Below are 18,511 nucleotides of genomic sequence, written 5' to 3' on the forward strand. Positions count from 1 at the left end.
AGATGCCGAATTCGAGAAACAATAAATCTTGTTTGGTAAACAATCGCGTGTGGCCATAACTTAATTATTACAGTTGTTTCCAGCCAGACCCAATTTAAGTTAATAAAGAAAACTGCTAACTGAACTCTTAATAGGTTCTGGTTAGATTTGTTTCACTGTTATATAGGTAATTGGGTTCGTATGTTTTTTATTGTTGATAGAAAAAATATGCTGTTCGATTTGAAAATGATAGCAATGGTCGTGTTTAAATTATTTAGTTAAAGCTACATTATATGTGTATATTGTGTCTAAATGACGTATTTTTGCTAATAGTCTCTAAATCATTATCATTAGAGGCCTCTTACATATATGACAGATGATTAAATCAGCAGCCGTGTTAGTTTTACAAGCATGCAATTATTTATGCATAGAGCTATAGCAAGTCTATATTTTCATCGTTTCCACTTTTGTTTTAAAATACCTACTTGAACGCGCTGCTTACAAGCATTTTATCATTATTTTATAATCCCTAAAATAATATTATCCTTATTATAAGCCTATGTTATTCCACAGCAAGGCAAAGGCTTAACTCTCCTTTTTTTAAATATACTTTTTTTAGAGTAAGCTTTGCTCAGTCCTTCATGTAGGGACCAAATCTATTTTTTTATTAATATTTAATTACTAAAACAATAAACTTAAGACTTCAATTTCATTACATTCACCATGAAACTATCACTTCATTCAAAACCACTATTAATAATACACTGCCAATATCTATAGTACAAACCTCCAAAGTAGAGCCTATATTTTAACTATGAATACGGCCGGCCGTCGGCGCGCGGTCATGCCAATTAAGCGCTAAAAGCAATTAAATTACACCGCTGTAAAATTACTAGCAGTTTGGACGTCATCGCGCTGTCAGCGATTAAAGTGATAATTGAATCAATATCGGTGTTTACTGTCATGTATTGAGTACTATCTAACTTTAATGATACATATTTTGTAAATTGCTATATTCAAACGTGGTCGTTATAGACTGTTATTTTGGGTTCGTTTTAATTTCATATTTGATGCACGTTGGATGATGGTAACTGGGTTGATGCACTAGTTATCGATCACTCGTTAAACTTCACTTGACACGGTATGTCCATGGATGGGTGATAACCTATGTCAAGACGAGTTCCTCCATGTCCTACGCAGGGATCGAACCTGAGAAATATCGCTCTCGTGCTTTTGGCGAATGTATTTTAATGCATACTCAGAAATTTTAATAACAATGAAAAAACTTCAATTATCTAGTCGTTAAAAGAAGCATTTTCAAGAATTTTCTCAGTATTCTTAGAATATCTTTTGACACACTAGCTTTTATGACGTCATCTACTTAAATCACACACAGATGACGCCATGAAAACTAATTTGCAGATTACCTTACTAACTACCCTATACTTGAAGCACGAACTAAACCCATTAAGACAGCAGATCAAACAGTACACGACTAAGTTCAGTAAGTAAACGTGGTGTTACAGGTCACTTGGTTTTAACTGCAGAGTATATGATGCTAAGGAGTAAATTTCTGTTGTGGAAGGGTGACAGCGCTCTACAGTACATATAGTGCTGTCTCACTTTGATAAGTGCAATTATATAAAGTGTGGTGGTAGACCCTTAAGTTAGTTCAGGTAAATTGATCTCACTAAATACTTGACGGTATGAAGAAAAGTCGTTAATCGATGAGCAAGTGCAAGCAAGCAAGTGATTTGTTGAACTGAGTAATATTTTTAATATTTTCAGACTACCAAGTCAAAGATCATATGTTTAACATTATTCTTGCTAAAAAAACGGTGAAGGAAACATCGTGAGAAAAACAATACTACTTGAGATTTTTTCCAGGGTGTGTTGAGACACATCAGACACCTTCGAGCTATTTCAAAACTGACACTAGTTAACATATCGTATTACGTTACATACAATATTGCTGTCGTTACGTGACAGAGACAATACTTTACATTAGTGCTTCTTTTTCACGCTTTTAAAACTACAAAAATATCAGTGTAATACGTGGTGGCATGCTTAAAAGTCATTTGAGTCTATTTGCCGGCTATGAGGCTCAGAAAGGTGATGAGTTAACAAATATATTATGTCTGTTTAGCACTGGCCCGAGGACAAGAAATGTTAAAGTGAACACTAACGCTGTTCAAATTGCTGAAATGCATTGAATAGACTAGACCAAGTCATGTGACTTGTCGAATAGGAATGTTAGTCCCATATAGTTCAGTCTTCTATTCGTGACTGCGGTGTAGCAATGTTTGACTCTCTAGGATGCATTATTTTTTTTTTGGAAAACAAGAAGAGCCTTACACATCTTGACCTCTCCTTGGTCACAAAAAAAAAATCCAGTTGACAAGAAAAGCTTCTATAATACAAAAAGTTAAGATAATATTTGACCGATCTGATAAAAAATCAGATGCATAAAACAAATTATTTCAATCTTAAAAAAACACAAACATTTACCCCAAATCTTTCCCAAAACCTCCTTCAAAAACTCAAAATTAAGCCAACAAAAACAACCAAAAAAAAATAACCTCCGCTATGCTTCAAAGAGGAAAAATGGATCCCTTAAACCAAAGTTACACAACGTCACAAGGATCCGACGACGCCAGGTAACACCGCCGATCCCAAGGTAATTAATTTAATCCAAAAAGGTTTACATTTCAAAAATATTAAAGGTATATTTTGTTTACCAACATAAAGCTTTCAGCTCTCCGCATTACGCACGTACTATAAGCATTTCTTTTCATTGCGTCTATTTCGCAACGTTTTCTCTGAATGCTAAATAAGTCTGTTGTAAGCCTATTAATTTTTCTGCCAAAAATGAAAAAGTTGGCATAGTTAGGGTAAGTTTTAATTAACTCTAGGTAACGGTTCAGTTACAAAGCCTCGCTGTTTTATCCGCATTTTTTGGTGCTATAGAAATTGGGATGAAGTTATTCTTCTTATTAATCCATCCTATAATCCCTCTCTATGAGTACTTAAAAAATCTTTTCTTATATTATTATGAGAATACGTTTTATTTATTTACATATATTTTATATGAAATACATTTTGGGACTTGATGCCTGAAGCATTCTCTATCAGTCAACATACATAACATATTCATATATGGAACACAATATTCCGTATTCCATATATGTTCGACTGAGCTACAATTAATAATAATATCAAGTCAAGAAAGTGGACACACAAGGGCATCTCGAAATTCATAATGTTCAAAGCAAGGGTACTATCCAAAACGCTCTATCTAGGTATACTAACATTATAAATACGAAAGATTTGTTTGTTTGTTTGACAAGAATATTCTTCGAAACTACTAGTCCGATTTGAAAAAGTCTTTCACGCTGAACATAGGCTATAATTTATTTCGAAAATGTTAGGGTTCCGTAAGAAAATTGCGATAATGTAACTAAAGGTGTAAAATCGGAAACCTATTTCTGCGTACGTTGCTAAAACTATTGACAAAATGATGTACTACGGGTTTGCCTACCACGTGGACGAAGTCGCGGGCAACTGCTAGTAAGTTATATGACGTCTCAACGTCAAGAATTTCAGTAGGTACATCTCGAAAGCACAATGTACACAATTGCTCCATTATTGGCTTTCATCTTGGAGCGGAAAAGCTTATGGCTCTTTCGGAGACTGCAGTACTCCTCGCAGCATATTTGGCGGAAAGCGTCTTGCTGCAGTCGCTACTAAGACATTTAATGAACGTAGAAATATGGAAGCTTACGACTTTTATGTAACAAATTCTTCTTCTGCTTATTAGTTTGTCAGTTTATTTTGTCGCTGGGAATTTTAAAATTGCCTATTTAAAGGAAGACGTTGGCATAAGCAATTCGTTTTTAGGTGTGTTTCTTAACGGGCTTTTTTCTGGTGTAAACTGAACTATACATATCTACATATTTAAATCTGAAAGGAAATAATTGTAAATCAAAACGAACTCGTCCTGGGTGGGATTCGAACTTACTATCTCCTGTATAGCAGTCAGGATCACTAACCACCAGACCAACAGGACAGTCGATAAACAGAATAGAAAACCAAATACGATTACGAACCTAATAGGTCTCAGGTTGTTTATCAATGGCTTCCCTTAAATTACCGAGCAATTACCTGAACCTGATTGGCTGGAAAACGACACTATCTAACCAAGAATTACGGTAAACGTCTTCTATAATTATAATTATTCATGTGTAGAGTAGAGTTTCTTTGATAAGAAACTAGAATTGCATGTGATAAAAATTGAGTCAGGTTTTCAGTCACGTTTCATGTAGGATTCTTTTTATGCTTTGATAAGCTGTTACAATTAATTTTAATTATTCCAATATCTTTTTCTGTATTGGCTAATGGTCAAAATAGAAATCGCTGAAATCGTTTAATAATGTAGCTAATAGGAATACGACTCGACAAAAAATTTAAACTAAATAGTCTAGTGATGATAAAATCTAAAGAATTGTAATGGTGTAATTAAACAAACTGTGTTTATCCTGTTGCTAAAGTATCTGAAGAACAAAAATAAACATGTTTATTAAAATAATAATACAATATTACTAAAATAACGTTCCTGAGGTAGATTCATAATTATTCATTTATCAACAGCCTACTCACGCGTATTTATAGACGCGAGTAGAGTGCTCGACTCGCGTCCCCGCCGCGTCAGCTCATGATTAAGGACTTCCGGTAATCGTCCAACTAGTTCCGGTGGTATCCGAAACTAGTCGGACGATTCCGATAATTACGAGTGAGTAAATTGGTCTTAAATCTGTATACTTACTAATATATAAAGCTGAAGAGTTTGTTTGTTTGAACGCGCTAATCTCAGGAAACTGCGCTGGTTCAAATTCTTTTTGTATTGAATAGACTATCCATCGAGGAAGGTTTTAGGCTATATACCATCACGCTGCGACTAATAAGAGCGAAGATAAAATGGAAAATAAGGAAAAAACAGGGCTGGTATAAATCATAACTTATATCTCCTAACCACGCGGACGCAGTCGCGGGCAACAGCTAGTAAATAATAGTATTACCAAAATATGCCAGAATATTTTAATCAACGATAATTGCTTGAATACACACATCAAATAAATAAATGACCTTTACGTGTCTCTGTAAATAAAGGGTCCATTTAATTAAGGACAATAGAAAGATATCATTAAGGTCCAGCGGATTAATCGTTTATAGCGTATTATTGTGTTGATATGGGTTTATTTGGATCTATTATTTATGATTATTTCGACAAATATTATTTATTTATCAGATTCTTATTTATGAATAGCTTATGCCTACGGAATCACTCGGATAGCTATTATAGTTACAAAATGTAGGCTATGTGTTTATCTACAGTGTATATGGCCTCCAAAGGTAATTTGATCAGAATTAGTGCAGGCGTTCGCGCCCGCAGATGTAACATACAAAGTTAACAAGGTTTAATAAGGTTTTAGAAGGCTTTTTTAAGAGGAGCTCGTGGCTGTGCTATAACCGCATAAGTGATTCGATTACAGGTTAAGCTATGCTTGACGCGGTTGGTCCGTAGATGGGTGACCATCTTTGTCATAGCGAGTTCCTCCGTGTTTCGGAAGGCACGTTAAATTGTGGGTCCCGGCTGTAATTCCTACATCTTTGACAGTCGTTACAGGTAGTCAGAAGATTGAAAAAGTCTGACAGACAGTCTAACCAAGGGGTATCGTGTTGCCCAGGTAACTGGGTTGAGGAGGTCAGATAGGCAGTTGCTCCTTGTAAAACACAGGTACTCAGCTGAAACCGGTTGGACTGGTAGCCGACCCCAACATAGTTGGGAAAAGGCCAGGCCGATTTTAACAGTGCAACATTAAGAATTTTTCAATTAATGAACAAAGTTTCTTTGCCTATAATTAAAACAGGAATTTCCAAAAAAAATGGTCAACATGTCTAATATGGCTATTTCTATTTCTCCGATAATTTAAAACAAATGAAAATGTTCGAAATGTATGGCACAACAAAAAGAAACACGAAAACCCATGACCGCTTTTTTATTTTGAGTGCCCGATTCGACTCTCCTGAATTGTAGCAAAACGTAGCTTATTTGTGGGTGATAGAGTGTATTTTCCTTTACAACCTTTTAATCCTCAATTAAGTATACGAATGCTTACGTCATTGTTTTGTTTCAGAAATATGTGAGCGAATTGACAACTGTACGGGACTGCGTACCAACCTGCAGCGAAAAAGGTAAACATTTGGACAAAATTACAAAATGGAAAATTCTTGTAGCATTTTTTTTTATTTAATTTTGGTCACAGGGCAGTGACATTTATAAAAATATCCGCTGTTTTCTAGTTCATTCTGTAGCAAAAGATTCATAACCTCTATCTGAGTATATGTAAAAATGTATGTTGCTAGACTTTAAGATCTTTATTAGAAAGAAATATTTTTATTTATTATCTCGGATAGCTGAGTGTAACCTGCCGCGGGTTCGATCCCCGTATGACTCAAGCATTTGTATTTGCAACCACGGATGTTTGTGCTGAGTCTGGGTGTCATGTGGTTTGATTATATGAGGTGATTGATAATTGGATTCAATATCACTTAAACTTTCCAATAAATTTCGTCGTCAAGAATTCCAGAAAACCAAACACGACGGCACGTGAAGCCTCAAAAACGACCTCTGAGTATGAAATATATTGAGGTGAATATTATCAATTTTCCAAAATAACCCTGAAAAAGTTGGCAACACAGTTCGGGGTTCCAATAAAAGAAGTATAGCAACACCCTGACGCTGCATTGTTTTGGTCCTTTTTGTTTATTATTCCAAAGTCCCGCCCATCTTAATGGGTTATTCCCACCCACCTATAAATTTTGTTTATGCTAACACCGTTATATATGAGACTAATTTTATGAAAGGATAGGTTTATTTGTGTTTTGGTTTAAGATAAAAACAGAACCAGTACTATTTTTATGTCATAAATTACGGGTAAAGATTTTTTTCTAACAATACATTTGGTAATCTCATAATTCAGTTGAAGCAACAGGAACATTTTATTTCCTTATTTTGGTAGCCAACTTGTATTTTCTTAACTTTTCTAAGTTACTTAGCCATCCTGAAAAAGGAAAGCAAAGAGCATCCTCAAAATGATAACTTTTAAGGATGCTCTTAAACTTATAAAGTTTTGTGGTCTAACAAGAGTTTTGTAGAGGCCAAATCGAAAAGACAGAAATAATTGATTGGCCGTTCTTCCGAAGTCTTACTAACCAGTAGTACCAATTCTGATGACAGCAAATTAAATTAAAGACGTTCTCATGTGCCCGTCATGATTTGTACTTTTATTATAAGTTTCCTTGTTCTGAGGGTACTTACAGTTGGAACCTTAAGGCTCTGATTTCTGTCCAACCGTATGTCACCTACATCGATGTATCTCGTGATCTGTATTAGCTTGTTGAAAATTTCGCCGATGATGTATTTCTGTTGCCACTATAACAAAAAAAGTTTTGTCGAAACAAAACTTAGATGGGTGACATAGTTTTGTTTCCAATTATTTTTCTATAACCTATCTGTAAGAAACGAGTTTCTATTTACTTAATTCCATTCAAGAAAATTTTCCTGTCATTACTAATTTCAACTTCCGTAAATGAAAAGTAATTAATTCGAAAATAAAATTACTCTCAATTCAAACCTTATTAATAAATGTTAATCTTTGATTAACTTTCCGGTAATAATGTAAAGTCTTTAACCTGGATTCAACTTGTTGGAAACTTTAAATCGAACTTGTCTCGAACCTGGAGTCAAAAAGATTCATCTCAAACAAATAGAAAAGTCAAGACGTTTCGACGAAATCGTTTTCTATTCATTACTCTGTCGATAAATTCTTGATAAAATCGGTTTTAGAGACGGTTCGAAACTTTATTTGGGAGAGGTTTTGGTGGATAGAGCAAAGTAAGGGTTTTTGGGTAACAGGTCGATGTACCCGGTGTGATCTGCAATTCTGCAGTTTCGGTATATTTGATGCGATAGTTTTGCTATGGGTTTGGTAAGCTTTGAAGTTATCATCGCATATTAGGGTAAGTATGATCGCAAAAGAAATCACAAAGTCAGCTAAAGCTGGGTATGAAAAAATGAATATTATGTTTTACAAAAATAAGTTGGAAAATTATATGAAAAATTTAACATGGCAGCATTTATTGAAAAAAAGATATTTCATTGATATTTTATTATTTCATCACATCAGCATTCTTTAGTTTATTTAATTCGACATCTTTTTACTTAATAGTCTAGAACTTATTACATAACCCAGTTACAGCATCAATCATAAGTTCATTCCGCAAATGGGCTCGCGATCAATGATTGTCTTACTATAGGTCTATAAATCGCTTTCCAATTTCCGATCACAACAAAGCAATATCGCCCAATAACATAAATACAGACGTACACACTGCGCGATCCGATCAATGACAATTTACATTGCTAATAAGAGCAAGTAATACAAAAACTCTGGAATGAATTAAATTTTAATTAGTGTTATATTGAGAGCGTTTTAATAAAATACGCCATAAATTATACTGAAGCGTATTTCGAAACAGATGGGTATTTTTATTAATCTTTGTTAGAGAGAAAATAGAGTCATTTATTTGATTTATTTTGTGGATAACCAGCTGTGACCGAGGTGACTTTTGAATCGATAATTCAGTATGATTAGAAAATAAAAATGCCTTGCCTGAATTTTTCGTAAATTACCATTCAAGATCAATTAAAAGAAACGTGGGTGTTTAAAATAACATGTGGTACTTGTCAAGTTCTTCATTAATTAGAAAATACCTATTTTTTTTCATCGAGTGTATTTATACACTCGATGAAAAAAAATATGAAATAAAATATGAAAGAATGAAGCGTAGCCATATTCATATGGCTACGCTTCTTCTTTAAGTTTCATATTTTAACGCAAATGATAAATTTTCCCTCATAACATAAACTGCCATATTGCTCTCCACCTACGCATGTCATATGCATCACTAGATTCAAGTAACAGTTACAAAGAATATCTTTTCCATAACCACATAAGAAGAAATTACAAATTCCATATTCGCATTAATCATCGTCCATCAGAACGAAATACAAAATACACAATACGATCTTAGATTTAGCTTTTCCTATATCACAACCTGTATTATGAAAACTTATAGCAGAAGGGTTTCGGTTGTGAAAGCGGGATGGCGAGAAGGGGATCTACAATACGCGTAGCGCCGTCTCGCTTTGATAGCTTCGCCTTAAGAGCTCATAATAAGGACGTAAGAGGTTGTATCATTTATCATCCAGTACCATTTGAAAAGAGAAATGTACGATCTGGAAGACTGAAGATTTTTCGTCGCCGCCATCAATTTAAAATGGAATATCTATTTATCTTTCGAAATTTATAGGACTCTGCAAGAGGGTGAGGTAAAAAGGAGAGTTGGACGATGTAGAGAAATATAAGTACAAATATTGTAAGATAAGTAGCTTAGATGGATTTTTTTCTGGTAAGGGAAAAATGAGGAGGTTATATTGGAAATGTCAGTATTTAAAAGTAGTTTATCCAAATTAAAAGTCCTTGATTTTTTTTTGGGATCTCTTTAGTCGAAACCTATTACTGGCTACCCTCTAAGAAAATGCCAAAATGAATTGAATATCACTAAACTTTGACGTCCAGACTATTGTTGTACTTTCACAGTGTAAACAACAGCAGTGTTTGGACCTACTTTGGCTAAAACAAGTAATAATATAATGATTCTAAATTGTTCTAGTGGGAGGGTTAAAGCCTTCGCAATTTTCTGTTATAATATACTTAGTCATCATTATTAACAAATAAACATACCACCGAAAAGAGGAAAAATAAAAATAATAACTACGGTGTTAAAGTATCGTAGGTGTTATGGAAAAAACTGGGCACTTTTAATAAGTTGTGTTATCTAATAGACTTTTTACACAAAATGATTCTGTTTTTTTTTTTCAGTGAAAAGCAAATTAACATTTTAAATTAAATCACAATTAAAATGAGTGGAAAATTGAGAGCAATAGTTCCAAATACTATAATTATATTACAACTAGCAGGACAACCTAGCGAAATTTCCATATGACCTCTTTCCTTTGAAAATTCAAGCACACAAAAATGATCTCTACTTCCTTACAATTTAAGTGCAAATTCATTGACTTTAAAACTTGCAACAGTACATCAAAGAACGAAAGGGTTAATTAACACAGCAGTTATGGAAATTCTAGCTTCCTCCTAACTTTTCTTTGATACAATAAAAGTATGACCTTGAAAAGAAATTCGAACTTTTCTGTCTACAGACTGTTTCTTATTGTTTTCTCTGTCTTTTGTTTCAGTTCTTCATTCTTTCGTCTTTTATTTTCATTGTAACGTTGTTTGGGTTTTGTATATCTTTGTACTATGGTTTGTTGAGGCATGTGTTAATATGGGTAGTACTCGTCGAAATATTGGAGTAAGAATAGAGATTCTGATATAATGTTTTCTATCTGCTCCTGTCCCTTGAGCTTCTAAGACAAGACTTGTTATTATAGAAGCTAGGTAGAGCACTAAACAGAAAGTCATGAAACATGGAGGGATAGGGGTTCAGGGAATTGTCCGTACACTCTGTAGTTCTGGAACCACTGTAGCTAAATTTATACTTATTAGATTCTTGCCAGTTTTTGTCCTTTATGAAAAACGTAATTTAATATTCAAAGTACAAAATTGTGTTCTTTTGTCATGGAAAAACGATTCAGAACAATGTAGCTTAGGGTAAGGTGCAATATATTTTTCGTTACACATTTGTCAAATTTCTAAATGTAGTGAGTGATTTCTATATGCAACCTTAAAATTTTTAAAAGTCAAATTTAGGTCTTCTACCACAAATTTAATCCGCTTAATATAAATTAAAACTGAATAAATTTTCGATACATAAATCAATCAATCTTCACCAAAATATATTAGCTACACTTTTATGTAACCACAATCCTTCAATCCCCAGTCTTCAGGGTATTGACAAATGGCAAAAATGTGAGGCACGTATGATGCTCAAATGTTGCGACATTTTCATCTGCAATGATTCTGGCATCGCATTCTGCATTCTCCCTGAGGATTGGATTCTCAAAAGGCAGCCAACATTGTAAGGAAATCTATTTTCAATCTATCTTTTAGTATGAAGGCTCTTTGGCTGTGTTTACGAATCCGTCCTACATAGCAAAAAAAATATTTTTAGTGCTAAAAAAGGGATTCAGAATTTTCGTCGTTTACTAGATGAGTCAGTAAAAAATAGTTTAGGTATTGACAGGCATTACAATAAATAAATACTTTTGATGATAAATGATGGATTAAAAAATCTCAATATTAGCTTAAAAACTAGTAAAAAAATAAATCTAATAACATTTACGACATGAAATAATCTGCTACAGATCATTTATATTATTTTATTGTAGTTCTCAACCCCTGACAGCAGTTAAATTATTCTAAACTTTAAACCAGTCAATTTGACTAGACTCTATTTGGCACAAAATTGGCAAAAGGAATATACTAACGGTAACTACTACTGGCATTGCCAAGTCCATACGTCGCAGTGAATGTCCGAACACAGACAATTATTATAATTTACCGGCCGGTCTCGGGTCAACCGATTGACCTTCTCGTAGGCGTCTACAAAGTGCTACACACACGCTACAGTAATTCGTAGGCGCTACGAGATTTGTAGAGCTATTGCAAGTTTAGGTTCTCAGGGATTCTGTGAATTGTTTTGATGATATTTGTTAAGTCAAGGGTACAATTATCACAAAAGGTGAATTTTCTTACGCTTATGACTAGATAAAGGCTTAAAAAAAATCACAAAAGTAGGCTCTAGCATCAAATATGTAGCTGAATCTTTAAGATACTTTATTTAAATTAATATAAGATATTTATATCTTATCCCGTTAATTAACTGTAAACCAAACACTTGCCTGAGAAAGTTTTATATCCAAAACAAAAGACTATCCACAAATTTATCGACAGGTAAGACATAGAATCACCATTTAGATTTTCACGGCAACATTACATAAAGACTCGTTGCCAGTAAGCGGGCTTGAATAAAACCTCAATTTGAAGCGGTATTACCATAAAGGTCTATAGCACTCACCCGCACTTGAAACTCCTTGGTTTATTATCGACTATCTTGATATGTTTCCTTACTCGTACGCTTATAGTAAACTCAATGTTTTAAGAATTTTGTCTGTTTTCATTTTGTGCATCCATTTTTCTAAGGAGAGCTTTAGACAGGTTTGTTTTATTACTTTAAAATTCTTAAATTAGCGAAACATAGCAAAGAGCAAACTTTAAGCTATTACGTTTTAGATTTTTTTGGCTTAGTATAAAAAATAGTAATATTACTATTAACAACAGGAAATCCAGTGACCAGTAAAATCATTTTTATCACAATGGAATAAAGTTGATTTTCCATTGTTTCACTGTAACAAATATAGAACAAAACTAAATAAATAGCAGTCGGCAAAATAAATATTTGTTTCGTGTAATCATTTATTTTAAAGCACTGTTTGCGCTTTAGTTTATTCTGGACTAGTGCCAATATTGATATTATGGGCATAATGTACTTTAAATATAAATAAATAGCATTGAACCGAGGAAAGTAATTGAATAATTTGGTGATGACAAATATTTTTGTTGTTCTTTTCGTATGGTAGATGCATGATGACAAGCTGACAAATTTTTACCTTCGGGTAATTTTCAGGTGAGTTGGTTTCCTCACGATCTTCCCCTATATAGGAGACTAGCTGTTGCCCGCGACTTCGTCCACGTGGTTAAGTTATTTCCACATTTCCCATTGTATCTTCGCTCCTATTAGTCGCAGCGTGATGTTATAGCCTATAGCCTTCCTTGATAAATGGTCTATTCAACACAAAAATATTTTTTCAATTCGAACCAGTAGTTCCTGAGATTAGCGCGTTCAAACAAACAAACAAGCAAACAAACTCTTCAGCTTTATATATTAGTATAGATATTTACTTAGTAGTACATGACATGGCTGCTGGCTAGTATTTGGTAGTCGATCGATACCTATTTGAAACCTGTTAGTGAAAAGGCCTTCAGTGTGTTTAATATTCAAATGCAAAATCTATACTGAATATAAAAAAAATACAATATAGGAAGGGACTTCAAACTTGATTTTTTATTATTTGCTGCTGTAGCAATAAAAAATACATCATCTGAGAAAATTTTAATTATCTTACCATCATGGACAGACAGCCAAGCCTTACCAATAGGTTTACGTTTTTATCCTATATCTATGCAACCCTAAAAAAAAAATCGTTCCGAAAACATCACCTCGATTTTCCAAACTCTACTTTCCTAAGATACATACTCACAGTGACACCGCTTTTCAAAATATGTCGCGACCTGTTCGCTCCTCCACTTACTTGTCCATGTTTGTCAAACATGTTTGTTCGCGCCTTAATTCCTGACAAGGAACGCGTTTGACATTGCTTTCACGAGTTCGACACGTCGCGCGTCGATTGATACGTCACTTACGAAGAGTCGGCCATTTGAACCGTTGTAAGTTATTTCTTACAATTCCCTATGGGTAGATATGCGTGAAATTTAAGGGTAGGAATAGAATTTGTTTTTGCTATTAGTGTTCCGATGGAATTGATAGGAAGCAATGAAGGGTGGGTCATATGGGGTGTTACTCTGTGTGCAAATTTTGAAATTTTTAGTTCTAATTAATGCTTATTTAGGCTTGAGATCTTTTTTTGTCTTGTGGTTGAGCGTGTTTGTTTAAGCACTACACTGGTTACACTATACAGGGAAAGTGCGAGTAATGTTTTGATGAAAACTGGAGCTATTTAGGCACTTATATTATTTTTCTTTTAAGTCGCGTCAGCAGGTTGCTTCTGTGGTATCTTTTACGCCTTTAAATTAGAATGGAATTTTCCTTAAAGTTTTCTTGTGACACAAATCATATATGTACTTCATTTCCGGTTCAGTTTTATTGACGACAATTCAACTCTGTTACTTTGTTCACAAAATTTGCCATCGAGATCCACTGCTGGACATAGGCCTCCCCCAATTTGCGCCACAAAACCCAGCCATCCACCTTCCGCATTAAATCCAAGCCAAGTACATTTTCTTAGGTCATCGGTCCACTGGGCTGGGCTATACAAATGCTAGTTTAATTTACATAAAATATTTTAGGAATTCTTCAAAAAAACTGAAGCCAACTTAAGCGGTTGACTTCCTAATGCCGATCGTTACCAAGAAGCCGTAACACTTCTCTCTTTTACATTTCCCTTGAGGGATCAAAAATTCTCGCAAAAAAAGAAAAACTCGTTTTACAAAAGACCGACGTTTAGTCTTTGTCAAAAAAACGACTTTATTACCCGACTGAGTCAAGAGAAGGATGATAACAAATAAAATTTGCAAAATATTTTATTTGCTTACGGAGAAAACTCAGGCATTTTTTTTCATTTAAGACTTATGTACATCTCAGCAGTGACTGTCAAAGATTGTATATTCATTCCTTTCACCAATATCTTCGAATCTACATACGTGCGTATTACCAGCTTACATAAATCCCACTCCTAGGCGCATGAAGATTGGAGTATTCAATACTGAATAAATATTGGGAATGAAAATTTCCTTCCGAATTTTCCTTCACCGATTGTCAGTAGTATTAAAATTATTAAGAACTTTAAAAAGTTAGATCAGTGTTAAATTCAAACATGCATGTCAAGCACACAATACACTAAAATTCTAAATTAAAATACTGTTAGTTTAAACAGTGTTAATATGCAACTTTCAGCCACTAACAACAAAACAGAAACTAGCTAAACATATTTTGAGCGACAAAAACAGCTTCAATGAAACTGCAACCATTACCGAATTAGCATGATATTGGCTCTAGAACGTATTCTAAGCCAACATGGCGTCTTCTATCTTATTCGAGCACACGACACGTCACAGACACAATCCGTTGAAACAACCTACATTATATTTCTTTAAAATATCAAATGCATATTCTTATTAGTTGATGCATAGATTTGTACGCACCAATTGCAGCTTCGATCCCAACGCAAGCAAAGTACTTATGTGACTTTTAAAGTTACAAGAAGAAGGAAAACATCGTGAGGAAACCTGTATTCCAAATATTAGAATCTGAAATCGCCAACCCTCAGTGAGCTAGCGTTTTGATGTCCAAAGCTTTCCTATACGGAAAGAGGCTTGTGCCTAGCAGAAGAAAGTGTGTCGGCTGGTATCAATATTAGTTGATAGAAAATTTAAAAAACTTATATAAAAACTGTGACATAATAGTGAAGGCTTAGAGATCGTTTTCGCATAATTTTCTTTATCAAGACCTGTTAATAGAAGTACGTAATAAGACGCAAAATGTAATTTAATATAATAAGTAAATGATTAAGTACTTCTGTCTATTAGGAAGACCTTATTAGGGGATATTAATAACAGCCCAACTAAAATTTGACTGTTATAGCTCGCAAGAAAAACATTTTTTTATTTTATTAAATAGATATTTTAGATTTAAACAAACTTTACAGATAGCTGAGTCGTTGAGATCACCACTGTGCGCCAAAGCCACTGTGCGCGACGTGTTGTGGGTTCGATCCCCGCGTAGGATAAACATTTGTGTAAACCGTGAATGTTTGTCCTGAGTTTGGGTGTCTTTGTGCATGTGACTTGAATGTTTGTAAGAAACCCCACGGGAAAAGCATTAAATTTCTTAGTGTGGGAGTCGTATTGAAAAAAAAGGATGAATATATAAACAAAAGACTTACTACATCCTTTCTTTGAACATTCTTGGTTATTTTATGCATTTTGCGATGAGCTCCTAATAAGTTGGTTTGATTTTAAGGGTTATAAAATTTAAAGCGCATTTTATTAAAAACATCGTTAAATAAGTTTTAAAAATTCCAGATTAAGTACCCGTTTAGTGCTTGTTAAATAAACTCAAGAGCTAACCTAATTTCTACCAAGATTCAAACTTACCATCTGAAAATTTACGATGTTTTTCTCATAATTTAAGAAGAACTTCTACATTTTTTTTTGTTTACTTTCTATGTAGAATAAAAATAATATTTTGGTACTTTTCTACAAATCTTCTTTTAAAGGGCTCGACCGACTTTTACCACACGTGTCTAAGAACACCCTTTTTTGCGTCGGGGTTTAAAAAACTTTGTTTCCGAATTCCCGTAATTTTAGCCAGTTTAATTCGACCCATAAATCTAAAACGAACCAATCTATATTTAGTGCCAAAATAAACTGGGCTAGGTTATGTAATCGAAACACAGTACCTATAGACCCAGATGTGAGTTCCCGCGAATATAACGTATCGAGAGCTCATTATTATGTTGGCAACGATCTAAGATGGACGAAGAAACTTCTCACTTCTAGTAGAATGTAAACAAGAGATTTTCCTTTCGAGATACCGGTTTGTACAAACACATAAATCATGAGATGTGTTCTCAGTTTTATACTGTTTGTACTAGGTCAATATTTTTAAGGTTTTATTGAAAATGTTTTCCGGATTATTCGAAGTGATGAAGAAAAAATAATTATGACCGTTGCTTGATCTCGTTTTTTTTTCTTTTTTTTTAATACAAATTTCAGATATCTAGTTATAAAAGTGTATGAAATAAAGGGGAGTAATAGTTATAATTTTCTGTTATCATCCTTTGGGAAAGGAAACCCAAAACTTTTCACTAAAAAAGACTTAAACTTAAACTTCACTACAAAATAATTTCACAATACTACAATCTATTTCGATTATTTTTCCACCAAAAAAAAAACAGTGTTTAACTGATTTACAACAGTAATAATTACCAAGTATTACGACTCATCATCATCAAAACTTTCAAAACAGCACCAATTCCTATCAAATTACATTTCCGAACACAGTTGCTGAAAGCCGGTATGGTAACACATACGCTATCTATTTATCGATAAGCTGCAACACGCGATCCGACCAATTATCCGCCACCAATGTTATTAACGATATTGAGCTTCAAGTATTACATGTCGACGCTATATCAATGCAGATGTACTACTCTATTTTGTATAGCTATCGATTTTCTGGTCATTTGAAGTTTGTGATGCATGCGGAATTGGGTTTGAATTGTTTAGAGGGTGATTTTTAGAGCGTGTTTTAAAATAGATGCTTTTATTTTTAAATTGAAGTTTTGTTTAAGTGGGGCAGGTAGAATTGCAACGACAAAAAAAAAAGATTAGTCAAAAACTGTGTCACACTATCTGCTTCCTCCCCAAGGAGGCTTGTCTCAATGAACATTCACCAGATTAACAAAAAAGCCTATGTTGATCTAAGAACATCACAGAAACATTTTAATCAATCATTTGAATAACACAACGTGAGTTGAGTGATCCTAATTTTATTCCTAAATAGGTCACAAAACAACGAGCACTATCTGAACGTATTAGTAGTTAGAAGTCGAATAACTGGTTATACAGCTTTGGGCTACTTCCAATCTTACCTTTTCGCTTCTCTTATTTATAAAGTTACCGCACCCTAACTAGGTACAAATGTATTCCCTGTTACATACAAGAGTATACAAGAACGTTAAAAAATTATCTAACTCAAATATTAATGAAATGCGCCTACATATCTCAAGGATATGTAAAGGTTTTCTTTCTCCAAAGGCCCAACTTTTCCAACTCTAACACCAAGTTAATCATCAAACAAAAGAAGAACACCATTAAACCTATTAATAAAATATTTCTCCCACAGAATGGTGGGGAGCACGGACCTTCTGCTGTGACTCAGACGAGTGCAACAGCGCGCACGCCGCGCGACCAATCACGATCCTCGCCGTCATAGCAGCACTGATCATCGCAGCGGTTGCGCGCTGACCGCTCCAGGCAACCGGAACAACAAAAGAGCAACCGTGTTAGGTCCTTCAAATTATATTTATGAGTCGACTTTTTTTTCTTGGAGGTATAAAATATTTTTATCTTTCATGTTGTCTGTATTCAAACATGTTTAAAAATGTAGTTTAATTTACCAAAAATACCGAAATCTGTTTTGTAGTTTTACTTTTAAAACTTTTTTTTTTTATTAAAGTCAGAGGGCCTACCAACACCGTTTTGAAGTAATATTATTTCAGTAGTGGGAAAGAGACAACGATTGACAGAATGTAGCGTGTTGTGTCGCTCCCACAGCTGATATAGCCATTACTTTAAAACGTGGTAGGCTCTCAGTTCTTAATTATGTAAAGTTAAAGGCAAAATACAATACTAGGTATGAAGATGTATTTATCAAAAAAACTTTGGAAAAAAGGTCTAAATTTTCATGTGTCCTTAACTACAATATATTATTATTAGATTGAATCATTGGCAGCTAAATCATTATCACGTTTTAATATAACGCAGTGATGGACTCATTTTTCATAAGAAATAACGTTATTAGAAGGTTTATTAGAAATCGATAGTTACTATTTTTCATGGGGTAAATTGTAATGGAAATCATTAAATTG

At 34.0% G+C, this 18,511-nt stretch overlaps 1 protein-coding gene across 1 annotated transcript in view; it reads left to right on the forward strand.

Annotated features, from left to right (window-relative positions):
* Nucleotides 1-17,953, forward strand: part of LOC113494904 — an 81,196-nt gene extending 63,243 nt beyond the window's left edge. Inside the window, exons 3-4 of the mRNA XM_026873421.1 lie at nt 6,174-6,231; nt 17,767-17,953. Of these exons, the coding sequence (XP_026729222.1) occupies nt 6,174-6,231; nt 17,767-17,888 (180 nt within the window). The 3' untranslated portion in view covers nt 17,889-17,953. The remainder of the gene's footprint in view (nt 1-6,173; nt 6,232-17,766) is intronic.
* Nucleotides 17,954-18,511: the final 558 nt, after the last annotated feature.

This window comes from Trichoplusia ni, chromosome 6, assembly GCF_003590095.1.
Source record: "Trichoplusia ni isolate ovarian cell line Hi5 chromosome 6, tn1, whole genome shotgun sequence".
Lineage (NCBI taxonomy): Eukaryota > Metazoa > Arthropoda > Insecta > Lepidoptera > Noctuidae > Trichoplusia > Trichoplusia ni.